The 25,993-nt window shown below is 40.6% G+C and overlaps 2 protein-coding genes across 3 annotated transcripts in view; both read right to left on the bottom strand.

Annotated features, from left to right (window-relative positions):
• Nucleotides 1–8,528, bottom strand: part of PLBD1 (phospholipase B domain containing 1) — a 41,294-nt gene extending 32,766 nt beyond the window's left edge. The window contains exon 1 of the mRNA XM_067311109.1: nucleotides 8,372–8,528. Coding sequence (XP_067167210.1) covers nucleotides 8,372–8,444 — 73 coding nt within the window. The 5' untranslated portion in view covers nucleotides 8,445–8,528. The remainder of the gene's footprint in view (nucleotides 1–8,371) is intronic.
• A 3,408-nt stretch (nucleotides 8,529–11,936) lies between these two features.
• The window catches only part of GUCY2C (guanylate cyclase 2C), a 45,407-nt gene continuing 31,350 nt past the window's right edge, over nucleotides 11,937–25,993 (bottom strand). For both annotated transcript variants that reach the window (XM_013947605.2, XM_067311097.1), the window contains 9 exons: nucleotides 24,500–24,588; nucleotides 22,798–22,889; nucleotides 21,080–21,238; nucleotides 17,819–18,011; nucleotides 17,246–17,420; nucleotides 16,212–16,310; nucleotides 15,341–15,435; nucleotides 14,615–14,691; nucleotides 11,937–12,563 (listed from right to left, as the gene is read on the bottom strand). In XM_013947605.2, the coding sequence (XP_013803059.1) occupies nucleotides 12,389–12,563; nucleotides 14,615–14,691; nucleotides 15,341–15,435; nucleotides 16,212–16,310; nucleotides 17,246–17,420; nucleotides 17,819–18,011; nucleotides 21,080–21,238; nucleotides 22,798–22,889; nucleotides 24,500–24,588 (1,154 nt within the window). In that variant the 3' untranslated portion in view covers nucleotides 11,937–12,388. The remainder of the gene's footprint in view (nucleotides 12,564–14,614; nucleotides 14,692–15,340; nucleotides 15,436–16,211; nucleotides 16,311–17,245; nucleotides 17,421–17,818; nucleotides 18,012–21,079; nucleotides 21,239–22,797; nucleotides 22,890–24,499; nucleotides 24,589–25,993) is intronic.

Genomic DNA, 25,993 nt, shown 5'->3' with positions numbered 1-25,993 from the left:
CGAAAGACTGCAAGGGTTTTCTAAATTGTCTTCCTGGGCAACTAATCCTGAAGGTGGCATTATCCAAGAGGACGATTAGAACTTAGTGGATCAGACACTGAAAAGCAAAAGCACCACAGAACTGCAATCCTTTACAAGGCACAGAACCCATCACCCAAACAGGAACAGAAGAGATCACAAGAGTGTTAAATGAAGAGGGAAGAAGGGAAGTCGGGCATTAGACTGCTCCAGAATTCTTCTTAGACTGCCATTTAAAATATATACTCTGAATTAGTCAAGTTTTGCTCTTCTCGAGATCAATAACAAAGAGAAAGGGAAACCGCTTTCAAAAAAATCTCAAGTCATTCAGCCTTCCCTAAGGTTGGACCTGGTTACATCAGATCTCTAATTCACAACTCAAAAGACTAGTATGGTATTGCAAGTGAGAGAGTTCAAAAATCTTGAGTCAGAGTTCCCAGAATTATGAGCTTATCCCTTAACTTCTCAAAAGAAACACTGTACAACTATTGAGAAACCTGTGAGATTCTATTCCCCTGGCCCTTCTCCAATGTGTGGCAACTGGTATTGCCAGCTTACAGCAAGAAAATACAACTTGGTTACTATTCCTTACCACAATTAATCTTGTGCACCATACCCATATCAGCTGCAAAGTAGACAGTTAGGTACTTTATGAGTAGCTAGATACTCTATGAGTATCCAGAATACTCAATGATCTTAGTATGCATGCTATGGTAACTGGAACTATAAGAAAAGCAACACAATGTCAGCATAATATTTATTGCTCTTTAAAAAGCTGCAAGCAGAATGTTTGTCAAGCATCTAGTTTGATTTCAAATTAAGTGCACCTATTTGACTCAGTACTACAAAACATAACATTAAGAACAGACTTTTATGAAGAGTCAAAGTATTTGAACAAAATCACAAAATCACAGAATGGTCGAGGTTGGAAGGGACCTCTGGAGATCTAGTCCAACCCCCCTGCTCAAGCAGGGTCACCTAGAGCACGTTGCCCAGTATGCCATCCAGACGGCTTTTGAACATCTCCAAGGATGGAGACTCTACCACCTCTCCAGGCAACCTGTTCCAGTGCTCAGTCACCCTCACAGTAAAGGTGTTCCTATTCCTTATGTTCAGACGAAATTTCCTGTGTTTCAATTTGTGCCCATTGCCTCTCGTCCTATCACTGGACGCCACTGAAAAGAGTCTGGCCCCATCCTCTTCACACCCTCCCTTCAGGTATTTATACACATTGATAAGATCGCCCCTCAGTCTTCTCTTCTCCAGGGAACAGGCCCAGCTCTTCCAGCCTTTCTTCGTAAGAGAGAAAAGAGCAAAACTTTTTTCTAAGAGCTAAGCTTTCTTCAACTAACCGCTTTTTGACATAGCGGTTACTCAGTTGCTTTAAGCCAGTTTTAATCCATTTTACCGGACTCTTGAATACTGTGTCATTCAACCAGACAATTGTTCCTTCCTGGCATTCCAGCAAGGATAGCAATAACCGTTCCCTACTAAGTCAGTCTTCAAAATGTACTAGAGATACTTTTCTTGTGAATAGGTAAAAAGAAGTGATAGCTAGGACAATTTTAGTACTGAAGGAAAACTTTATTTTTCCTAGCTCTATGGACAATAATAGAAGTATTAACATGCATCTATATTTAGAAAGGAAATCATTCCAGGGACTTGGAACACAATGTTTAAAAACATGTTTCTCATCTGCCAGGTACCAAGGCTATTTAAAGGATTGAGACATGACAGACTTTGGATACCTCTTCAAGAGCCATAATTTTACTTTTCTGTTATGACTCCTTAACTATCTTTTAGTAATACATGTGGTAATTCCACTACTTTAAAGTAAGGGTTAACATGGGACTTGCTCAAACTGAACATCTACAGAAAGAAGAGCAGGCCGACAAGGGTGATCGCTGAGGACAGTCAAATGTCATCTTACAAAACTAAAGCTCACAAACGCAAAGAGGACAGGGAATGCTAACTACATGGAAAGGCAGATCCTTTGAAGAAGTGGTGCAAGGGTCCAGCACAGAACACAACCAGCCTGTCCAGCACTGAAGGGAAGGCAGATTCTGACTAGGAAGCCCACAGCAGGGGCAGAGGAAAGGCAGGCTGTGTGCTCTGCTCGCAAAGACAATTGAGGAATGACTTAAAAGGAGTTAGAACATAAAAAAGAAGGAAAGAAATGCTCTGAGAAAGATGATGCTCTTTCTGCCACCTCCAGCCTAATGAAGAGGTGGGAAGTAATCAAGAGGAACCAGGGCAGCAGGTTATTGTTATTAGTGCCCACAGATCAAGTAGGTATGCCAAAGAAACTTTCCTCCACCTAAAGCAAAAGATCTGTTGCTTTCTTTTTAAATAAGGCTGATCCCAGTGCCAGATAGACTGAGTTAAGAAGGACAAGTACCCTGAACACAGGTTGTCTAAAATGGCATGCTGTGGGGTTTTTGTTTGTTTGTTTTCCCTGCTTCTCTCCTCCCACTGCTAGGGCATAAACATACAGAGATGTTTTCATAAGTCAGAACAAACTTTAAAATTAGTTTGCCCCGCCCCTAACTCCACTATATGGTAATTTAAAATGGGGGAGACCCAGACTGGAAAAGGATGGGAGGGGGAAGTATGAAAGTATAGAATGATTTGCCACAAAGCTAGACAGGCATTTAAAGGAAAAGCAAAGGGTTACATGTCATATATGTGGCTTTACAATGATGCTCGCACCCAGGAGAGGGTAACAAGTGCCAGATACTGATTCATCAGATTAAAATATTAAATATTATGGTGAACTTGCAAGGAGATACATGACAGAGGTGAAAAATGAGCATGGAGAACAGGAGAACTGGGAACTTCACATCCACATTCAAAATGATAGCCATAGCCATTTTTAATACCAAAATCTCCAAGCACACAACAGTCTTCAATGCCGGTAACAGCACCCTTTGCCATCCCTTCAACTATATCCACACATCAAGAACAACCCTTCCCCTCTCCCCTTCAACTTCACTGCTTTATCTTTACTGGCAATAATAAGCTCTGCTTATGCACTTCCAAGAATTGTGGAAGAAATGCTTTCTCACTTCACCTCCAAAAGTTGTTTGTGAACTACAGTGATGTAATATGTTGCTCTTTGCTTGTAAATACAAATATACATGTTTTTCATGGCAGTTCCCAACAGAAATCCTTATCAAGTGTATTTCACTGAAGTTCAAATGAACTCAAGAGCAACTACTTTTTCCATCCCCCAAATATTTTCTTCATTATTTGGAAAAGACCATTTCCCAATACTGAAGTCACTTGTAATTCTGCCACTCATCACCTGATTTCACCTGGTTCAAAGATTTAGGCCTATAGCTTCCCAATTCTGACATAAAGTGTCAAAATACCTAGGTATCATGAACCTGCTATGTTTATTTCAAGGCATACATATTTATGTTTTTATATATATATAGTATTATATATAAATCATAATAGTAATTATCTTTTAAAAGTATTTTAATATTTTAAAAATAAGTCTGTATCTTGCTATAGTTGGAGTTAAAGCTACAGTTGGAGTACAAGCTTTAAAGTCTGTATACACCTAAACAAGCTTACACTACAATGTAATTCAAGCATTTCTTATCACCCAGTTTGTTACAATTTTAACTCCTATTCTTTTAAACTAGCAGCACTACCTTTAGCAAGAAAGCCATCCAGAACCGAAATATATAATGAAATATAGATATCTAAGCATATTACTCAAAACCCCATATGTGTCCTGCAAGAACAGGAACCCTTCTCGGGAAGGGTAACACTGGTATTTTTATATTTATTTTTGGAGGGTGAGGCAGAGACGCCAGCAATTCTCCCATTGGTTGCAATGGTAACTTCTTACACATGAATCAAATGCAACATCTCCATGAATCTACAGATCATCCTGGTTATCACGCCTAAGTTAGACTTCCCAGGGTGTAGCAGAGCAAACACTGACACATATCTTAGCCTATTACCTGCTCCCAGGACTCTAAAGTGCATCAAAGACAGTAAAAATAAATTGTGGAGTCTCCATACCAATATTGCTTGGTATGACCCAACTAACAGAAGCAGACACTGGAACTACTTACTGCAATGAATGACTCAACTCCCTGGGGACAGGGTAGGTCAGTGGATTCACCCTTCCCCCTCACCGCAACCAGCAAGTCAGGAGACTTGTATAGGACCAGAGATACACAGTTCAACCACAGCCACCAGCACACTTACGGTGGGAGACAAAAATGGAGAAGTGCAATGACAAAACAAGCGTGTGAATAAATACATGCTGCTTCTCCTTTCCAGCTGTTAGCAGGGACTGAGAAAAGCCTTTCCTCAAATTGCCTGATGTTAATGAAAATACTACAACACATCTGCCCAATAAAAATACATGAATAGAATCACAGTTGGGAGAGTGCTGGAATTCCTTCAGCAATGGAGAAGTACCCTGCCTTTTGCCAAGATTATACCCTTAATAACGGAAATATGAAGATATCTCAGCTGTGGCTGGAAGGTGCTGGTGGTCCCTTTGATTTTCAGGCTGAAATGCCAGATCTTTTCTCTGCCCTTTTTGTCTGAGTACAGGAGTTGGCAGGGTGCGTGAGAAACAGGGCTTGTCTTCTACTTAGTGGCAGTGGGGAGAGTAGAAATACACACATTTGCCAGAAGCTAGAGAAAACAATTAAAGGAAATATCAAGTGGGACTGAGGGAAGATGAAACAAAGAAAGTAGATGCTGAAGAGGACATCAAAAAAGTAGTAGCAACTTGTAGTGAGAAAACAGAATGGACAGAGAAGAAAAGAAAAAAGAGTAGAAATACAGAGAGAAGGCTCAATAGCATTTAACTAGTGTAACTTTTGATATGTATCACCTATATTTAGTAAATAAGTTACTGCAAAAGTAATGCCTGACATGCCTTAAGATTGGTAAAATTATTTTGGTAATACACAACAGCTGCTTTTCCAGCCTAAGTTGTTTATTAAAAATAAAAATAAAATACATACATCTAGAGAGGTTACTGGACTTTCTATTTAGAAATTAACAGAACTCCCTTTTCCTTACAAAGGAAAGGGGCTACAAGGTTTGGGGGTGGAAACTAATATTTATACTTTCCCTTAGTCTGAGAAATAAGTCCACTGATGAGCAATGCAGCACCGGGAATATTTTCAATCATTTTATGCATTTCAGGCTTCACAATGACATAAATGAGAGTGACAAGCTAAATTAGAATGAACAACATTTAAGAATAGGAAACCCACTGGATTCCTTGCCTTGTAATTTTTAGCTATATTTTTTAATGTCTATTTTTTATTTATAGATTTTCAAAGGTGAAGATTTTTTTCTGTAGAGGTATTAAGATATACTTGGCAGATTCTACCTATACACTTTCCATTAAATAAGGAAGCTATCCCTTTTCCCTTTCACCAAGAACTAGTTTTGCACAACTTAGAAACCACAAAAAGTTAGCGCAAAGTTGCACATCTCTCATATCCAGTTTACCCTCTCCCAGAACTAAAGTTCAGTAGTTAATTTATATTAGCAGGATTTACCCATTAAATATTTCAGGTCAGTCACAACAAGCAACATCTGGCATTTCTGTTCAATTTTGTAGCTTGATATGGCTTGTCCTATTTCCCCAGCAAAATTTTAGCATCATCCCTCTAACCTTTTAGAAAGGTCGTATACCTCTAAAGTACAACTGAAATTTCAAAATACAGCTATGATTGAAATCCACTACAAAATAAATGTTAATTACTTCAGGACTTCTTTAGAAATTAATTTAAGCCACACAAGAACTTAACATGAAACCCAGTAATTTTCAATTAAAGTAGTCAATGCTTTCTTGTTCTGCTTGAATATAAGCTATTTGAGCCTTCTATTCTATTGGCCTTAATTCACCCTATTTCCTCATACAGTTAAGGTTTAAGTAATTTTTCAATTTGTCTCTAACAGGCCTGTCATTATTTGAAGCCTAATCCCCCGATTTATGCTTTCGAGAGAGAGAAGCAATATTCAGCTACGTAAACTATGAATTAAGAGTTTGAATCTTCATGGCTTTCACGTTCACATGGAAAGCTTAGCTGATACAGAAAACTTGTCAAAACAATTGCAGGTCCCCAGGATGAGTCATCCAGAGAAGACACACATACAAAAAAACAACAAAAATCCCAGCTTCACAAGTAGCCTCACTAATCTCCTAGATTCTAAATTTAAGTGATTTTTACCAGAGAATATTCTCTACATTTTCCAAACTGTATGATGAAGCATCTTCAAGGCATTTGAAATGTTATAGAACATAGCTATAGAATAATGAACCAATCTGAAAAATATATATATTTTGGCAATTCACAGTGTTGAGGGGTAAGTTTACTCCATTAAATAGCCTAAAGGCATTTCTATTTGCTACTTAATAGCTTTCTACCAAAACTTCCACTGTGTTGCGAGAAATCAGTCAGACACTAGCTGGAACTACTTCATACCCCCAAATTCCTTTCACTTTCTATGCATGCTTCATGGGTGACCCTTCTTTCAGTGCTGCTAATGTAGAAATAAAAGCTTTTGCCAATCCAGGTAAGATTTGAAAAGTAGGTCTCCAAGATAAGACAGTACTGTCCACAAGACGAGCTGCCTGCTATATTTTGGAAACATTAAAACAACGGATGCCTGATTTTTTTCCTTGTTCTGTAACCATTAATGCATTAGCTTAGGAGTTTCCTATAAGATGAGCAGTGGAAGTAGCCCTTAAGATCTTCAGAGTTAATTGAAAGCAGCAAAAGAAGATGAAGTTTTCCGGGGGCGATTTGCTCCTCAACTGCCTCACCATTTCTGCAGAGCCCATTAGACAATGCTGTCAATGCAAACAGGATCTGCTCTACTTGTCTCCTCTCCATCCCTAACCTTTACTGGTTTTACACCGAGGCAGCTTCACTTTCACACACTCCACACCATTCAGCATATCTTAAATTCTCTCCTTTAGTGACTCTTTTCCCCATCCTTCCTATTGCTGTATAACCCATTTCATACTTCTAAATGAAAAAAGATGTAGTGTTCACACCTTGCTGGCATGTCTTCTAGCACATGGTTAGACACCACAGTATTTGTCCACATCTGCAAGGTTTCCCTCAAACAAATCAGGTGAAAACTGAATACTTAAGCAGGAAGCCAAGATTCTACAGTAAATTGTGAAGCCTACCAAAAGTGTGCCATTTGCAAAAATTTGTTCATATCCAGATCTTGGCTCTGAAGTCATAGCAGTTACAACAGTATAAAAGCAGAACTCAAAAAAAAAAAGAGAAGAAAAAGAAAAAAAAAAGAAAAGAAATCAAAAAGACAGAAAAATTATAGCACCCAACAGAGGAAGCTTGAAAATGTTACAGAAGTTTCAGTTAGTGAAATAGCTTAATTGTAGCCTTACAGCTTCAGCTGAAAAATATTGCATTATGCAAATAAAAGATGAAAAGAAACTCTGAGCAGGAAGTTAGCATGAAGTGGTGTTTGTACCATAGAAAACAATCTCAGTTTTTAAAAATTAAGCAGATATTGGTGAATTAATTACTTTAAAAGCAACATAAATTTATCAAATCAGAAAACACCAGATGGGATTCATACCCATGCACAGGTACAAACTCTGAAACAAAAACAATTATTTATATCCATAAGCTAGCACTAAATTTTTTTTAAAAAAGATGTAAGTTGTAGCATACTATAGGCCACAGCATCAAAAAGAAGCATTCATCCTAAATTATTCCTGTGCATGCATGTTACATTTAATTCTGTACAACACATGTAAAAATGAGCACCACTAGGAGCCAGCAGCAGTTTCTTCATTTGCTTAATTCGAAGTTTGTTTTTCCTGGCCCATTTTGGGAACCGGGAAGAAGGCATTTGGGAAACGTGTTAATACAACACGAGCACTGGCACCTCCTGCCATAGCCCGCAGGACGTAAAGGGGTCTGGAGGCAGCTCTGTCCCCGCTCCACGGGCTGCAGGACTGGCCCCGGGGTGGGGGTTAACCGGCCCCCAAACTCACCGCGACAGCCGCAGCTCTCGAGGGGACGAGCCCCCACCGCGTCGCCCCCATTCCCAAGGGGACCCAGTAAGTTTTTTGGGGGTCCCCCCCGCCCAAAAGAGACGGGGAGGCGCACACCAGCGAGACGCTGCCCAGCACGGTGCGCGGAGCCCGCGGCCGGCCCAGGCGGGCCGCGCTGCCCCCTGGGCAGCCGCGGGCAGCCCCGCGCCGGGCTCCGCTCCCGGCTGCTCCACAGCAGCGACAGCCTCGAGCCTCTCATCCGCCTGCCCAGGGAGACCCGGGGCCGGGGCCAGGCCCCGCCGCCGCCCGCCCCCAATGCCGCTGCCTCACCTGCTCGGCCCCCCGCCACCGCCCACAGCAGGACGAGCCCCCAGCAGCAGCACACGCCGCCGAGCCGGGCCATGCTGCTCCCCCGCGTCTCCTGCGGGCGTCAGGAGGCGGCGGGACTTTAAGAAGTTTCCTTCGCTCGTTCAGGGCAGGTCTCACCGCTGCCCCCGCCTCCTCCGGCGCCCGCCCCGGCCCCAGAGTCCAGCACCGGGGGCGGCCCTGCCGGGGCGAGGGCTGCCCCCGCGCCGGCCGCCCCATCCCCTCCCCTCCGGGTCTCAGGCGGCGGTAGACAACGGCCGCCCCCAGGCCCCCCTGCCGCCGCCGTCCGCGCGCGCCGAGGGGCGCGGCGGCCGTTGGGTTCGGCGGCCGTTGGGGCTGGCGCCGCCCCGCCGCGCTTCGCCTCGCCTCGGCGGCGTCGCCCCGCGGCGCGCGCGCCCGCGCCGGCTGCACGTTGCCCGCCCAGCGCCGCGGCTCGCTCGCAGCCGCCCCGCGCCGGGGAGAGGGGAAGATGGGAGACGGGGGTGGGCGGCGAGCCCCGGGCCTCGCGCTTGTTTCAGCCTCCCAAGGGCCGGTGAGAGGTCGGGGCTTAAGCCCGGCCTCGTCTCGGGGGTGCTCGTGTGCAGCAGGCGAAAAAAAAACCAGCCTCCCTCCTTCCTGCCTCTGCCCGGACTGCCGGAGTTGTGCTGATAAACCGGGGGGAAAGGTCTGTCAGAAAAGATTTCGATAAAGCAACTCAGGAATTACAAGAGTTGGATGGCGTCTTGTCAAGCTGCATGTCTCGCATCAGCTGAAGAGCAGTTTCCGGCCCTGTTGAAAAAAATGACTGCTGCACATGTCTCAGGAAAAAAACTGAGGGCAGTCGTTTTTTCTAACGTTTACAGGTGTGGATTATTTCCCATTTGCTCTTTCCTTGCCCCTGTGATCCAGATTATTTCAAGATGCAGCCTTTTTTTTCTTCTTCGTCAACGTTGGATATTCCACTGGCGTCCTAAAGCAGCTGTTATTAGGACTTTGTATTTTGCTGATTGTTTAATACTGTTCAAATTTGATACTGGTTCCTGCAGTAGCCTCCCATAACCAGGTCACACACACACCAGTTCAGGCAAACTAGCAAGTCTTGGCCTCGTGCCTGGGATAACAGCACTATAACACCATTGCCAGCTGTAAGAATCGTTCCATTCCAATTGCTGTTTTGTTCTGGGCCACTTTTACTAAGAGAGAAGGATAAGACCAGTGTTACTTTTTTTTTTCTTTTTTGCCTCTCCAGTAAAGAGTAAGTCTTAATGTCAGTGTTGTGTTTGCCTGAGGAGTATTTTCCTGATACTTCATTTACAAAAAATGCTTTTCCAAATGAAAATTCACCTCTGTCAGATGCTGCTCTCAATTTGCCCATACTGGTGAATTAAAATATCAAATGATACTTTCCTTAGAATTCCTCCTGTAGGATTACCACAGAAAAATAATATTTTTTAAAAAAAAATTCTCTGTGTACAAGTGATGGGCATGGTCAGGAATTAGAGGCACATGCAACCTTGGAGAGAAAATGCAAATAAACAGTGCTAAACCAGGAAGGCTGTGCAGATGCATGAGAAAACTCAGAGGGCAAAAAGGAGGGAGAGTATGCATGTGACCATGACTACAAAGCTCCTGTGTGTTTGGAAGGATTTACTTCCAACTGCTGCCAACCCAGGGATTCCCAGAAATTTTTTTGTGTGAGGTAAGTTCAAATGAACAGGTGAAGGTGCAGCCAAAATCCTCTCCATTTGGAGGGCAAAATTACATCTCACATTAGGTTTTTTAATATAATGTCTCACTGTTTAAAACTGGAGAGATCTGTGATTGGAACCTCAGTGACAGACTTATGATGGTAAAGGACTCTCTGATCTAATGGATAATAACAAGATGCAGTCGTAAGACATTGAAACTGGACAGACTCACACCAGAAAGCAGGTACAAATTATTTAAAAAGGTAGTCAAAAATGAATTTTTTGTGATGTATGGATAACAGAAATGCAAAGGGACAGAATCATGTTGAAAGCAGCCACACCAGAAGATAGATCAATCAACTCATTCCTAAGGTAACTATTTATCTCCAAGGAATTGCACAAAAATCATAGTCTGAAGAGTGCAGGAAGGAGAAGGACCACTGAAAACCAAACACTGTCTAAATTAGTTGTCTCAATCAGTGTCAGCAGATATTTGTTCTAAAATAAATTGTATCTCAGAGGTGTCAGGAACAGAGCCCATAAAACTCCTCTTTAAAAATGGACTTAAGTCACTTCAAATAGCAGAGCAACTCTGCTTAAAGTAATAGGCTTCTTCAGTCTTGAGGAGTCGAACACTTGTCACAGCAGTGTGGTGGTGCCAGGTAGCACTACAGTGCAGCACTTGCACGAGAAAATGCAGATAGAGAGATGAACATTGTTGATAAGTCCCTGGAGGCAGGAAACAGCAGACATGCTGACTTTATACTTTTTTACTGTACTTACATTCCTTTTAATCCAAATCAGTTTTAGAATACCAGTCATTTTTTCTATCCTCACCCCAATGAACACTTCCATTAGGGTGGTCTGGCAAAAACAGAAAAAAAAAAATTTATGTATTCATGCGAGACCAAGTTTAAAATTGGTTGCATGTAATCTGGAAGCTATGTCTGTTGGTTACATGCTATTTGCTATTTCTGTCTACATCCTGTTCCTGAGTGTAGGAATTTACGTTATTTAGGCAATATTGTAAGTCCTGCAGCACATCCTGATTTAATTTTTGCCAGGAATCTTAACACTTCAGGTCAGTCTATTTACATCTATATTGTTCTTTTTTTTAAATTCTAGTTTAGGTTGACAAAGAAAAATTGCAGGAGACAGGCTTGCTATTTTTCATTGTTTTTAGGGTGTTTACTTGGACAAAAATGGTGTTCAAAACCATAAAAGAATGATTTGGGGAAAACTTATGCACCAAATTTTAAGGTTTGAATACTAACTAGTATTTGACAATTGTGAAAGAAGCAGCTCTGAGGACTACCTAAAAGTTGCGGTCCACTGACAAGATTTGAAAACCACCAATGCACAAAAGGCTTTTGCAAAAATTTCCCTCACTAGTTCTTATTTTTTCAGGTGAAAGGTGGTTTTCTTTTACAGGTGCCCCCCTGTGCTTTGGTTGCTTTTTAAAGGTGATTATTCATATAAATGTTGCGGTGTCAGTTAATGAGTGAGTCAACTCAGTAAAATTGAGTTCTGCTTGGTTGTGAAACTTCATTCAAAAGCTGAATTGAAAGTTTCTGAGGTTTAAGAAATTCAGATAAGTTTGTTTTCTTCATTTCTGTTGCACTTCTGGTCTGGGGGCAGAAGCAGAAGTGGAGAAAGGATATGAAAGGATCCGGTGTTTGTAAGATTTCCAGTTTCATTTTGCAGGCCTAAGAGATTCAGATAAGCTTTAGACACCACACAAGTTTTGGAATAATCTCCAAAGATAAATAATGGAAGTGCTATCTCTTGATCAAAGTCAGTTTGATTAAACAAAACACTGGAGACACTGGGGAAAACTACAGAAGAAGCAAAATGCCAAAATATCCCGAATTTATCAATGATACGTTTAATGTTATTTTCAAATACATTATAACAAATTTTTTTTCCAAATAAAAGTTACAAATTAAGCACATTTTAAAATCATGAAAATTAAGGCTTTACTATGAATATTTTCAGAAGCAGATTATTGAACAGCCTCTCAATTAAAAAAAAAAAAAAAAAAAAAAAAAGTTATCTTCCAGTCTCAAGCGGCAGATATTTTCATTTCCCTCAAATCAGGCTGCATGTGTCCTTCTGAAGTCATCAGACAATTTGGACATTACGGTGAAGAGAGGTTTGGTTTACTGCTAACAGGTCATATGTTAGAAAGGATGCCTGAAAGGGTAATTTCTTTCCCCTCTACCTGAGAATATAAAACTCCAGCCTTTACCTAAAATACTCGAGAGAATGTGCATAGGTTTGCTGCAGCTTTTTGAGTCATAGCAGACATCCAGTTTTAAAGATATGTGGCAGAATTCTCTGCACTGGCCAGTTGCAAGTATTCTAGGGTACCTGTTCGGTAGCTGGGTACCCGTGAAAGCTCCCGCTGCTTGAACCCTTCAGCTTCCCGTTTCTGAAGAGTCTTTATTATCATCTCTGCTAAGTCATCTTGTAACCGCTGTTGATTCTCCCTGAAAGCAACAGGATAGAAGAAAATTTCAGTGATTCACACATTTATAGTGATCCCCTGAGTCCCACTGTTTTTTAAATATTTCTGTCCTATGTTTCTTTTCATAACATTCACACACTATTGAAACAAAGCATGGGAAGAACCAAATTCAGATTCTGAATTTGGGAATATAATTCACAATTTGCTTGTGATTTTGGCAGATTTTGTGATTTTAGTATTGTCTCTGCGCAGGAGATTTGCAGGAGTGTCATTATCAACCTTAAAAAAATTTCAGCTTCATTTGTTATGAAAAGGAAGACCTGAATTAGATTCACTCCCAATTGAAGGAGATGCTAGCTCTCAACTCCATTACCAGGACTGGCATTTCCACTAGTCAACTTCAGGTGGCCTTCAATAACAGAGCTGCCACCTTTCCATAAATTTCTGCAGCGTGTCTGTTTTTTGCTGGAGTACCACACATACAACAGTTTAAAGGAACAATTTTATCAGTCACAGCCTATGCGAGGAAGTGAAAACAAAAACATCACTGATCACATGAGGTACTCACAAGGTACTTTCAAAACTTGAACTCCAGATGAATTACCAATACAGTAATTCTGATAATCTCAACCAATCAATTTAAAAAGGAGTCCTGAGGTTAGAAAAAAAAATGTATCATAGAAATGAGCCCAACAGTGTTTCCTGTTCGGCCCAGAGAAGAAGACTTGTACTTTCCATTTAAAAAAAAAACAGTTATGAGATTGTGTAGTCGATAAAAAGTTCAATTGTTTCTGTTTTGCAAATGTCCTGAAAAAAACCCTTATCCTTCAAGTTTCTCTTAGCCGTCTCTTTTCTCTTAGGTAGATATTAATAAATTGGCAAAAAATTTTACTTGTGCAATGGGCACACTGTGTAATTTTCAGAACTTCTGCAGTAAAAGTAAACCTTTACATTTACTTATGCCTTTCACCATAGTTGATCCTAATTTATTCGACAAACTACGATTTGTAATGTAAATGCTTAAAGTTGTCCTGAAACACTGTCGTTTCTAAGTAGGTACCAGCAAGTGCTCATTTAATAAAGAGCCATGTACACAACAGTTTAGAAAGTGAGGAAATTCCATTATTAATGCTGTACTCATGCAAAATACACATGAAATGAGCACAACCAGGCATTGAGACTTCAGTTTTGCATTGTTTCTCAAAGACAACACTCCCACTATTACTATATTTTGTTCAGTACAAATGCAAAACAATAGTTCAGGTCCAGGACATCAACCTCTCATTTTTTTCCTGGTAACTACTCTCTTATGTGTTAGAAAGTAAGCTTTTGTTCACTTTTTAAAGACTATGCCTGTACAATACTGCAGTAACTTTGCCCAATTCTTCTGGCAGAATATTGTTCAAAATCCTGCATGTCCCATTCCTCCTGCAGATTCCCCCAAAAGACACATAACCACACACATTTAATTGGTCCACACACACACCAAACAATTCTAAAAGGCAGACTCTGAAATTCAGCCTTCTCCATTCCCAGTGAAGCAAAGAAATTGCTTTGCAGGTTTTCTGCAAGACACAGACAACATGTTTTGCAGGCCAGATTTAGATGCTAATGCTGCTTCACTGCTGCTAAAAATCCACAAAAAGGCATAACACTGTACATTCTGGCTGCACATTCTGTTGCAATTATCCTTTTGCTGTAGTGTCACACACAGCTGGAATTAGGACTAAAGTTGTTGGGAATATTAACAATTTTCTTTTTTTTTGCCCATGCTCTGCATATACTAGATCAACAGCTTGTCCTCTAACTCTTATTTCCCTTCCAAGGAAATGAACCTATTAAGTGCTTATACATACAAATAACCTTCAGCACATGCACCATCCTATAGCTAATGCTGTCATGAATATTTACATGTGTTTATATGCACATGCACTGTTAAAGCCTTTAACTAATGGAAGCAAGCCAAGTGTTACCAAAAAAAGAAAAAAAAAAGAGCCTGGGGAGAAACAGTGAAGGCCAAAGTGCAAAGATTGGGAATTTCTCTTCTCTTTTCACATATAAAGACCATCTTACACAGAAGGAGGTGTTGGGAGATTATATTCCTTGTCCTCAGTGCCCGTCAGCCAGTAAGTAACCTCAGTTCCTCTGCCCTAAATATGTATGACAAAGAAAAGAAAGCACAATTTAGGGATTAGAGCACAGTTTTCCATAGTTAATTTACTTAAATGATACTGTATTGCACATTGCTGTATATGACTCTTCTTGTTTTCAGTAACTGATGCTCACAGCAAAGGGTTAAAAATAAGATGTAGGAACAAGAATAATAGGGGGGATGCAACTGCACACTCACTCCCTTGTTCCATGACCTGGACAACACACCATGGAAGAGGTGAGCTGTGCTACCTGTCTTCAGCAATAAACTACAGACATCTGACAAGTTTAATAGACCGAAATAAATATATAGATAAATAGACAGATAGCAGAACAAGAGCAAATTAGCAATAGATTCAGCTTACCATCCATCAGACCCATTCACCATTACTACCCAATATCCTGTTACCAATGGTATATTCATCATTTATTCTCTACATCTTTATGTTGCCTTAATTTATGCCTCAGACAGTTCTTCATTGACCATGTTGTCTTCATGGAAGTATTTTAATCACTTGGAGACTGTGATACCAATCTGTGACTGTTGTTGTCCAGCTGTTAATTAAGTTGAGGGGTTCTACCAGCTATATACTCCTTTTAAAGTGATCTCTCTTCTCTGTGTACATGCTTGTGCATGGTACAGGTTACCTTCAAGTATGTTTCTCCTCTTGTTTCATATTGGAACCGGCAGCCTGTTCTTTTCAGGATGGCAATAGTGGAACCACTTACATGAATCCTTAAAGCTATAAATAAATAAACAAACAATGAAACCTCAAGTTGTAAATGTAACACACAATCATATTAAGTATATGTGAAAACTTGCGCATGGCAGAAACTCTTCCAATTGTTGTCAGCATAAACCTTAGAGTCAAATTAAATGAGAATGAGTTATACCGCTGTATCAAAAATCTAACTCCATTACATAGGATTGTATCTATGGAAAGGGCAGCACACTAAATAGGAATAGCTGATACAGCTATTGATCTGAAATACAGGTGACATGGGTATTTCTAGTGTTTAAATGCCAAAAGGGAAAAGAATAGAGAGGTACTTATATAGAGAACAGTAATGCAAAGACACTAGGCTGAAGGAAGACAAACTGGCTCTTGGCACAGTTCCCTAATGGTGAAGTTGAAGAGGTAATTACTTCAGTTTAAAATATACGATCAGCATATTTACACAATAAAGCTGTAATACAATTTTAGGTTGAAATAAAATATACAATTCATACAATGTAACTAAATCTGAGACACGTACGTATCATATCTTCCGGAGGAACTTAGCCAGCCAACCAGCCTACTTACTCCCTGTTACCAGCACTGAAGCAGGAACAAGGAACAATTCTTCATTGCCTAACAGGGAGGTGGAACAATGGGTAGTCAAAATGAGCAGGGCTTCTACATCTTTAAAACTTCTGTGATCTGATAATAAATTGTTCTCAGCTGAAAATAAACACTTTGATCACAGAAACAGATAGTCTTCCATCCTGCTACACTGATAGATAGAATTAAATTCTTACGCAAGCCTGTGGATTCCATCCGTGAAGCTGTGTTCACCGTATCTCCAAATAAACAGTAACGAGGCATTTTTATTCCAACTACACCAGCTGCACATGGACCTAGAAATGGGATACAGGGAATGAAAAAGGTGGATCAAGAGACTTTATTTGGAAGGTGTTACTTGCTGTTGCAGAGCAATGCCAGTACCTGCTGGGGTTCTGGGTTCCTCACTAATGGCAGTATTCTCTACCTCACTACATAAAGTATCTGGCAGTCTCCCATTCCACTCCAAACCAGGCCTAGCTCTGTTCATCTTACATAATCCAATAGGATCACGAAGAGGACACAGCTGCACACTATTTGAACACAATTTCTGTGCAGAAAAAAATAGTTACTGACTCGATTTTGGAAGAGGGAGGAAAAAAGACCAAGCTTCATTATGGAGGGAATTCATAGCGGTGTCTCAAGGGGTTTCCCAGTGCCTCAGTTGCTTCCACTTGTATGTTTCTCATCTGATAGTGGTTACTCAGGTTTTTATTTTTGAAACAAGCAAAGATGAAAGATAAAATTTGCCCAAATACTTGTTGAATTATCTGTAGTTCCCCTTTGAGGAAAATTCTTTAATTATTGGATTAGTTAAAACATGAATTTCCACATACGCTTGATCAGAACTTTTGCCTGAAAAAGCATAGAACGCAGGCCTGCTTCATATGGCCAGATAAGCGTATTGATGTAGCTGATCTCCACTTTGGTAAGGGAGGAGTGATCTCTGAAGGCTACAACTGGCTTAATCCAGGAGCCATGGCAGTTGCTCTTCGTAGTTACTAGCTTATGCTATGAATGAATGGATACTGGCTATGCCACTATAAGGGAGCAAGCCAGTGGCTTATTTACTTCTGTTGCCCTTCCCCCAGGAACATTGTTTTCAACCTGATTCTTCATGAGGAGAGCAGTTGTGTGTGATGTGCTGCCAGATTTTCCGTGGATGTCTATTCTGTTAAGTTCAAGAACAATGCAACTACATTGTCATTGCTCATCTAGCACCACTGTATACCAGAGTGAATTCCAATGCGAATCCAAACAGGCAGGCCTGGCAGATGTCGCAGTTCAAAGGATCCCATGAAGCTGAGGATGTCCAGAGCCATCATAGAGATGTCTACTGCATGGCGATTGCCATTCCTCTTCGGTAAACCACTCACCACCATGTAGGCATCACCAATGGTCTCAACCTGTGGTGGAAACACAATTAAAAGTTGCCAACTCCATAAACAGCAAAATAAATATTTAGTTAAAAGTTAAAAAGTTATCAGATCCTCTTGTCCACAACTAAGCATGTCTTTCCTAACCAGCCAGATTGCTTCATTTAAGGTAGCTGACACCTTTTTCAGTATGTGAGCATTCATAACTGTACACGGCATTCCAAGTAATGAATCTGTGACCACCTAGTATAGAAAATTAGCTATAAGCAGGCACACAAGCATTGATATGAGGTAATCTTGGCCTGTTTGTATCTGTCTTTGCTTGTCTTTGCTAGCGCTGAGACATTCTTCCCAAACCCACCACATAATCCAGTTTTGATTTCTGTGTCCCCTGATTGTTAATTAAGCAAAAGTGAGGAGCTAATCACCTTGTAAACGTCATGATGGTCAAGAATGTGGTCAAAGTTCTTGTAGATATCGTTGAGCATATCTACCACCTCCATTGGGGTGCTGTATTTGCAGAGTGTGGTGAAGCCAACAATGTCACTGAAGTAGATAGTGACTTCTTCAAATAGCTCTGGCTCTACCAGGCCAGTTTCCTTCAAAGATTTTACTACTGGCCTGCAGGCATAGAGAAGGCAGAAAGATGGATGAATAGTCTGTGTTTTACATTAAAGGAGTTTTCTCACACAACCCAAGCACATCATTGTTTCCTGGGTAGGAAATATCAAATAGTTTGCTGAAAACTACCACCGTAATAGCATTTTAGATGTCCATAATGCCTTTTAGCCAGGGACCTCAAAGCACTTACTAATATTAATTAATGCACAACAGCCTTACAAAATCCAATTGTGTTAAGTAAAAGCCACGAGGAAACTGAGGTACAGGACAACTGAGCTTCTTAGCTAAGGTCAGAAATGGGGAAACTGTGCTAAAGTTAAAATTGAAATTCTGGGACTTCTGACTTGTAGCCCTAGATTCTACTCCCGCTTTTGTTCCCAATAAGTGAGAACAGACACTTTTTTCTGTTTCCCTAGTGCAGAAATAATTGCATCCTGATAGTTACATCACCTCATCCTGATTTCAGATGAGATATCATAGTCTGATAATTTTATGGAACAAAAATTCAATATGATGACACTCAGTATCCATTCAGATGGAATTTCATTTTTTTGCATGTCTAAATCCAGGAAAAAATCTGTTTCTCATGGGGAAATTAGAAGGGAATAACTGAAGGAGACTCAGAAAATGTAGGTGTTGCACAATGGCGTGTTTCGTCTCAGTGAGATAGTAATAGGGTCCTGGGAACAAAGGATGGAAGGAAATGGATTTCTTGTCCCATAGCCTATCCACCCATAACATTTCAGATTTTCCCCCAAATTGGTTTGGACTGAACAAACACTTAACATTTCTTTTTCTTTTTTTTTAATGAGTCATAAAGTCAACACCTTGACTACTTAAATGCCCTTGAAACTAGTGACGAAGTACCATGATAGTTTTGCTATTCTAAATGTATGCAATACCAAAATTACTAGCATCACCAGTACTACAATTTCAGTAATACTTGTCCTGTGCCTTACTCTACAGCGTCCATCTAGTCTAGTCTGGCCCAATAAGGCCCAACCCTCCTCAACCCCTCTGCTGCACTGCAAAACCACAACCTGAAGTTGGGCTGTATTCCTCCTGCTCTCCAGCTGGAGACACTCCTTCTACCTAGCAAAGTGCTGGAGCAGAACAGAGCTCTGTGCATACGGGATCAGTGTAGATCTCTGGGTTCTGCCAGGAAGGCAGTGAAAGAGAGGTTTTGTGCTGGAAAAGGGGATCCTGTACATGAGGGGAGATTGAGGAAGATAAGGGGTCCCAATACCATCTTGGCATGAAACTCCATTGGAGTCTCCTGGTCTCACCAGGTAGGGTGGAGGCTTCAGGGACAGGTTCTTCTTTCCTCCCTAGCAAACTCACATTGGAAGCTGGGAGGAAACTGGTGAGAAAGGAGGCCCTACACATGCCCCTAGAAGTCTCTCTGCCCTTTTGCCCAAAGGACTTCATAGTTCTTGGGATGGGATGTATTGTAATATTCTGTTTTTGCATCAGTATCAGAAAAGATTCAAGTAAGGTTGCCATTGCTACATAATAGTCTACCTCACTATCACACCAGCCTTTCAGACTACCTCCTCCTAAATTTGCAGAGTCTTACTTGATTGTAAGCAGTCTAGGAGTATAAGCCTTGAAGCATTAAGATCTTACTATGTCCTATATGTAACTGACAACATTAGGGGCCAACATTAGGGTCAGGCAGCGAGCCTCAGCCACAGACTTGCACTGCCTGAAATTATACATACTAATGGTGAGGACACACATTTTCCTCAGCTTCTTTCTGGACTGTTTGGTGGGGGTTTGGCAGGTTTGGGTGTTAAACACAATGCCACTTTGTACATGTGTGTGCCCTTGAGAAGCATACAGCTGCTTGAGCTGCTATTTTGGTCAGATTCCACTTGGATTAAGTGTCCTGCCTCCCTGACTTGCCCCCTCTGGTCTCAGCTAAGCGTGTCACTCTAGCGTTCTTTATGCTAATGCCTGCTGTTGGAACTGCTGTCTGCGCCATTTCTAAATGGGGCTATCTGATTCTCATTTACGTAGTTTCTAAAAAACACCAGGATACTTGAGGTATTCAGAGTTTTTCTGCTTGTGTCACCTGAGTAACCAAAAAAAACATGTGTAAGTAGGTAATAAGTATAGTAATACCTCAGTCTGCGAGGTGTTTGGGCCAGGTATTTGCAAGATCCCATCTCAGGAAGCTAGTTTTAAAATCAGTCTATCTGTCTGTCTATTAAAACTTATAATGATTATGTAAAAGTCTTCATAATTCAAATTACCACCATGCTGTTGAACAGATCAATACAGCATCAACAGATGCTAATAAAATGAGAAGGACTGATTTGGCCAGTCTTGGTCAAAAAAAAATTCTTCAGTGTCAGTAACATTCAGGTAGGTCATGTAATTTTATGGCTTAGAGTGGTACACACAAGTGTGAAAATACTCGTCTGTTGTGATACAAATGTTACAAAGACACATCTGTCATTAGCAACCTTAACTACAGGTAAATGAGGATGTCCTTATCACAGGCAAATACATTTTGTGAATGAATGAAGATACTTTACAGTGGCTCCCTAATTGAGACATTTTTCTTCCCTTGGCTTAAATCATTCTACTGTAATTGTAGATCGCATCTGGTTCATTTGAGCTCCAGCTTGGTCATAATTAAGGCTCCAGTTCAGTAAATCTTTTTAATTCTAACCATACATTTAAATGCTGAGCTGAACTGGAGCCTCAGGCAGGGACTGCCTAGATAAGCACCAGTGGCCTATATGGGAAATCACACCAGGATGCAAAGCCTATAGAAAGTCTGTGGTTCTGTCTGGGCAAAGAAGGCCATGTTTTCTCTGTCTGCTACCCATTGTCCTCAAATGGTCAGTACAGGGAGGCAGAAGAGGTACAGAGGGAATTGGTGGCACTTCCTAAATTTGCCCTTTGCCCATAAGGTTGGGAGAATTAAGACAGAGGAAGTAGCTTTTCATTCTCTCATTTGAAGAAATACAAGATGAATATTAATTCCAACCCCACTCTTCAAGAATTAGATGATACATGTAAATAAAATTCAAGTGAAAATCCTGCTGGACAGTACTAACCGTGGAAGTAACATGAAATTAAGCCTGTCTGCTCTGTCTCTCTCTGCTTTGTATAGCTCCGTCCTTTCCTCCACCAAGTGCTCCAGATTCCGGGAATATAGCTGTAGACGCCGGATCAAGGTATCCATGTAGCTTTCATTGGTCTGGCCATGGTAGTTACTGGGAATAACAGGAGCCAACAGGGAAGAATGATAAAAACACATTGTTGAGAAAGAGGCAAAAATGAGCAACAGAAAACTTTTGCAGTGTTTGACTTACATATAGTTAGAATGCAAATTGTTTAAAGTACATTGTTCTTAGAGGGTTTATGTTTATGATTTGAACACCTGTGGCCCACAATTGTCACCTAGAGCTGCTAATTCTTAAAACACCTTAAAATCACTGAGCCCTGCTAACATTGTCAACTCCAGGTTACCTTGGGTAATCCATGAACATTCATTTGGAAAAAGTAACTGGCAAGCTTGAATCCTGAGAAAAAGCTAAAGAAGGTGGGCAGAAAATTGGACTTAGCATTGAGCTGGGGATTAGACCCGGAAGGATTGAGGAAATTTGGGGCTGTCTGTGTGGAAGACAGAACAATTCAACAGAACAATTAGCAGGCCCTGAGTTTGTTTCCCTCACAAGATCCTGCAGACAGTAGGGAGTAGACAACTGCTGGAAGCAGACATACAGTAGCATGAGCCACTCATAACCCCTGTTTGCCTTGGCAGCCCGGGCTCACCAAAGCAGTCTGAAAATAGATGGGGCCAGGCTGACCGTAAGAGTCAGATTCATATTGTACATGAATGAACTTTAAAACTGCTCTTACTCTAAACAAATCTCTATGTCAGGAACATACCACCTTAGACCTCCTTATGAGGAGAACACCTTGCTACAAGTGGCAACCTCCATCCTCCTGTAGGATGGAGGCTTAGAAGCTGAACCAAGACTTCTTTCTGCCCTGCTGCGGTACGATATGTTTAGTTACGGATAGTGTAGTTGTCCTTCTGCCCATGTAAAGTGTAAAATGATGCGAGTGCTGTTGGGACTGGTTCATGAAGACAGCTTTAAAAACTAGGGAGCAATTCTCCAAGAGAAGTGACTAAAAACTCACTGTTTGGATATCTGAATAATTAATTCAGGCCAAACACCATAGGGGCAATGCAGCAGTGGCTAGGTGAAAGGCCTGTATAACCTCATAGGATTTTTTTCAACTCTGGCTCTTATTATCCCACAACTTTGCACCAACAAAACCCTCTAATTAACTCTTCTGATGAGGTACAACCCGGCACTTTTAGTCAGCTTAATTTGGGACCATCTGAACTCATTTATGCTACAACCCAATCCAAACTTTCTAATCATCCTCTAAACATTTGCATGCATTCATTTCCTGAAACTTAGACAACATGACTCACTGTCCAACTCTTGACCAAAGACAGGTGGTGAATTACTCGAATGGCTTGCATCTCTAATTATCCAGCTTGCTACTTCACAGTGTACCAATTTGAGGTATGGTGATCATCTTGTCCTCAGCTAATACATGCATAGATGCACATATACACACATACATATATACATATGCACATGCTTGCCTCCTTTTCTATCAAAGGATAAGGAAGGATCTAAGTGAAGACAGTTTTTCCACTGACTGAATCATATTTACGTCAGATTATAAACACGAGCTTCCTAACAGCTAGGAGGAGTTAGGAGTATCTTGACAAATAGCCGCTGCTGCTCACCTGCATATTTTAGCCAGAGTGTTCTCAATTTTCTTAAAGTCAGGCCTCTTCTCTGGATCTTCCTCCCAGCAGCTTTTCACTAGTATATACACCTTCAAACAAAAGAAATTAAGGAAAGTCTGCCCAAGCAATTGGCATAGAAGGATAATGGTGCTAAACAGCACTAGTACATTATGGAATTTCCGGTTACTCTTGACCAACAACTTATTAAAATGCATGACTAACTGTTATGAATCTATGGTTAGGACATTCATTGCAAGCATCTTAAACTTAACTCTGTGGTGCCTAGTGACATGAGCTTAACTTGAATTTGCAACACATAAATGAAAGGCAAGTAAATTGATCCAGGCCTGCAACTGGTGCCAGATATGGTTATTGACATGGAGGTCAATTCTGTGGTAATCATATCCCTTAATATCCTGTGTTTGGGATCTTTTAGAAACTGGTGATTCAGTAAAAAAAGAATGGGGTTCATCTGTCCAATATGTAGATGTCTACAACACAGACATCTGCACCTGAGCAAGAAGCCTTAGGAACTATAATCAGTGGAGAGAATAGGCACATTTGCAGTGTGATTCATTCCATCTTGAAGATATCCAAAATAGGTCGGAAGAATGGCACCATGTAAGTTTCCATTTCTTTCCAGTGATTATGAGGTGATCAGTTCAAATGTCACCTTGGGTTCCCTTAGGAATCAATAGAGAGAAAGGCAACTTAGTCTAAGATAGCCCCAGAAGATAGGCCAGAATGGATGGAACACTCTGGATGAGTGTTCTCTCCATCAGATGTAAAGCGGACCTGGGGAGAGACTAGGTCGGACTGAGATATCCAGCTTGTAAATGTCTAAAGATAGGTGATATTAATCCTCTCTGAAATGTGTTGTACTGCCACCAGTTTCTGTGAGATATCATCTCTTGTGATTCTCATGCATTATTTAAAGACAAAATATCAGTCTAGCACACTGGATTATTACCAAATTTCAGAAGACACGCCATTGTAATATAAGGACTAGTAAACAGAAGCACTGCTTGAAAGCACATTCAAAAGATAATGATAGTCCTTCTTTAATTATTGCAACACAATGTACTTGTGAGTATATTGTACATTGAATCAGAAGACTGATCTATCCTTTCATATGCAGGTCAAGCTGCTGCTTTCCCACACACAGTTATACAACCCTCACAATTTGATAATATTTCATATGTCGGTGAAACATCCTCTTTAAGGTATAGCTGTTCACAGCCCTAAGATGGCATTAAACTAAATAAGCACATGTTCTTATTTTATTTTAAGGTCTCCTTTGGTTCATCCAAACTGAATGTAGCTTTTAGGGAATTCCAGTGGAGGCAGGTGAGAACATTGTCTGATATGTTTGCTTTTTTTGAGATAACCCAGGCCTCTCTAGTGAAATGTGCAAATCCACACTAGATCTACTTTTAATGTATGTATTAGTTGTTGAACCATCACTGGGTTAGAAAACTAAACAGACACTTCACAGGATACACTGAAGAGGGAAGAAATAATTTTTGTACGTTGTATTTCACTTCACTGGTAACAGCTATAGAACACCTTTTCTTCTCATGAGTTTAAGGCGTTTGGCATAAAACGTGTGCAGCCTTCATCCTCCCAATATCACCAGCTCTAGTTTGGCCAGGAGTTCTGCCCTTCACCCAGAAAATGTTTTAGTTAATTATTAACTTACTTCCATCTCTCTTTCTCCCACCGTTTCTAGTGACAGGTCTGGTCGGAAGGGCTTCTCTCCTTTGCCTCTCTCTACTCTGTAAAGTTTCTCTAATAAAGGAGAAAAGATGCAAATTTTTAACCAGAAAAACATCAGAAGAACATTCCTGGTGAATAGTGTGCCATGGTGATATTAAAAGTTACTGCTCAGACAGAAGCCTCAAAGTCAGTTCCATCGATCTTTGATGTGGATTTCAACTTCGGAGCTTTTCTAAATGTAAAGCACAGGATCAAAACAAACTGGCTTGAAGGCCTCTGAAAACAAAATTAATAGGAATGTACATGAGTATTTATTGGTCACAGTAGACATGGTTATAGCATCTTCCCCAGTGAATGTTAGGCATTAACAGTGTGCCTGTCAGCATGAAATATAGCTGTGGCAGAAAACAATGTGAGAAGCCCATTATAATACTGAAACTTCATCAAATGTGTGGAGATCTACAACTCTCATCTGATCAGTTCAAATCATCCTGCAGATGTTCAGCTTCTTTAAAAATAGGTTATTAATATACGTAATTTTAAAACATTGCATTTGGTAGCTCATTTGTACTCTTACCATGAAATCCATCCTCTAAGAGTTAGCTGGACTCAGAACACATCAGAATGCAGGCTTGGTTTGCAGGACTCAATTTAAGCAAACTGACTGAGAGCTAAAGTAAAAATATGTCTCTCCTCCTCCCCAGACTCCAAGAGTTCCAGAGGGAGGCAGTTCATAAAGAGAAGCACTTTTTGACATCGGGGAAGAGAAAGAGAGAGAAACAGAAAGGGATCAGTGAACAAGCCTGAAACATATTTATTATTAATGTCTGATTATGTTTGGGAGACAATTTTGTTAATGGAAGCATATAATGAGATGAGGAAGGTTTGTAATCATGATGGTATGTACAAGTCTAGAGCAGCTAGGGATGCCTAAGCGTGCCCAGGGTGCATGGTCATTTTAAATAGATATTGGTACTTCTGTACCAGTTACAGGCTAGAGAAAGAGCAAGAGAGTTTTTTTTAACAGTCTCCAAATGCTATGGAGATGAAAAACTGCTTAGGAGTCTCCTGTGAACTAAGAGACATAACAATCTGTTTGAGTCTCCTATACACAAGAGGACTGTGTCAGATTTCCGTGCTGCACATACACCCGAGAGCAGAAATAACAGCAATGACTGCAATTAGCCAGTGGCAGAAAATAGTGGCACAAGGAGACAGTTTGAATTGAGTGCTGGTACATGACAAGATTTCACAGTCTCAAGCTATGCATTAGGTATTTCTGCAGGAAAGTGGAGCAAGCAGCTGGCCTAATGGCTGTCTCACAGAGGAGTCAGTGAACAAGACTATGACCTAGTTATTGCTATACATTAGAAATCAAGTCCTGTATGTCTGTATTCTTTGTGGGACTTTTCTCTCATTAATAACAATATTGTGTGTTAAATCAATCAATACGTATTTGTAGATTGAGAACATTAGC

This window comes from Apteryx mantelli, chromosome 1 (genome assembly GCF_036417845.1).
Source record: "Apteryx mantelli isolate bAptMan1 chromosome 1, bAptMan1.hap1, whole genome shotgun sequence".
In the NCBI taxonomy this organism is placed as follows: Eukaryota; Metazoa; Chordata; class Aves; order Apterygiformes; family Apterygidae; genus Apteryx; species Apteryx mantelli.
This window is presented reverse-complemented; position numbering and strand designations above follow the sequence as displayed.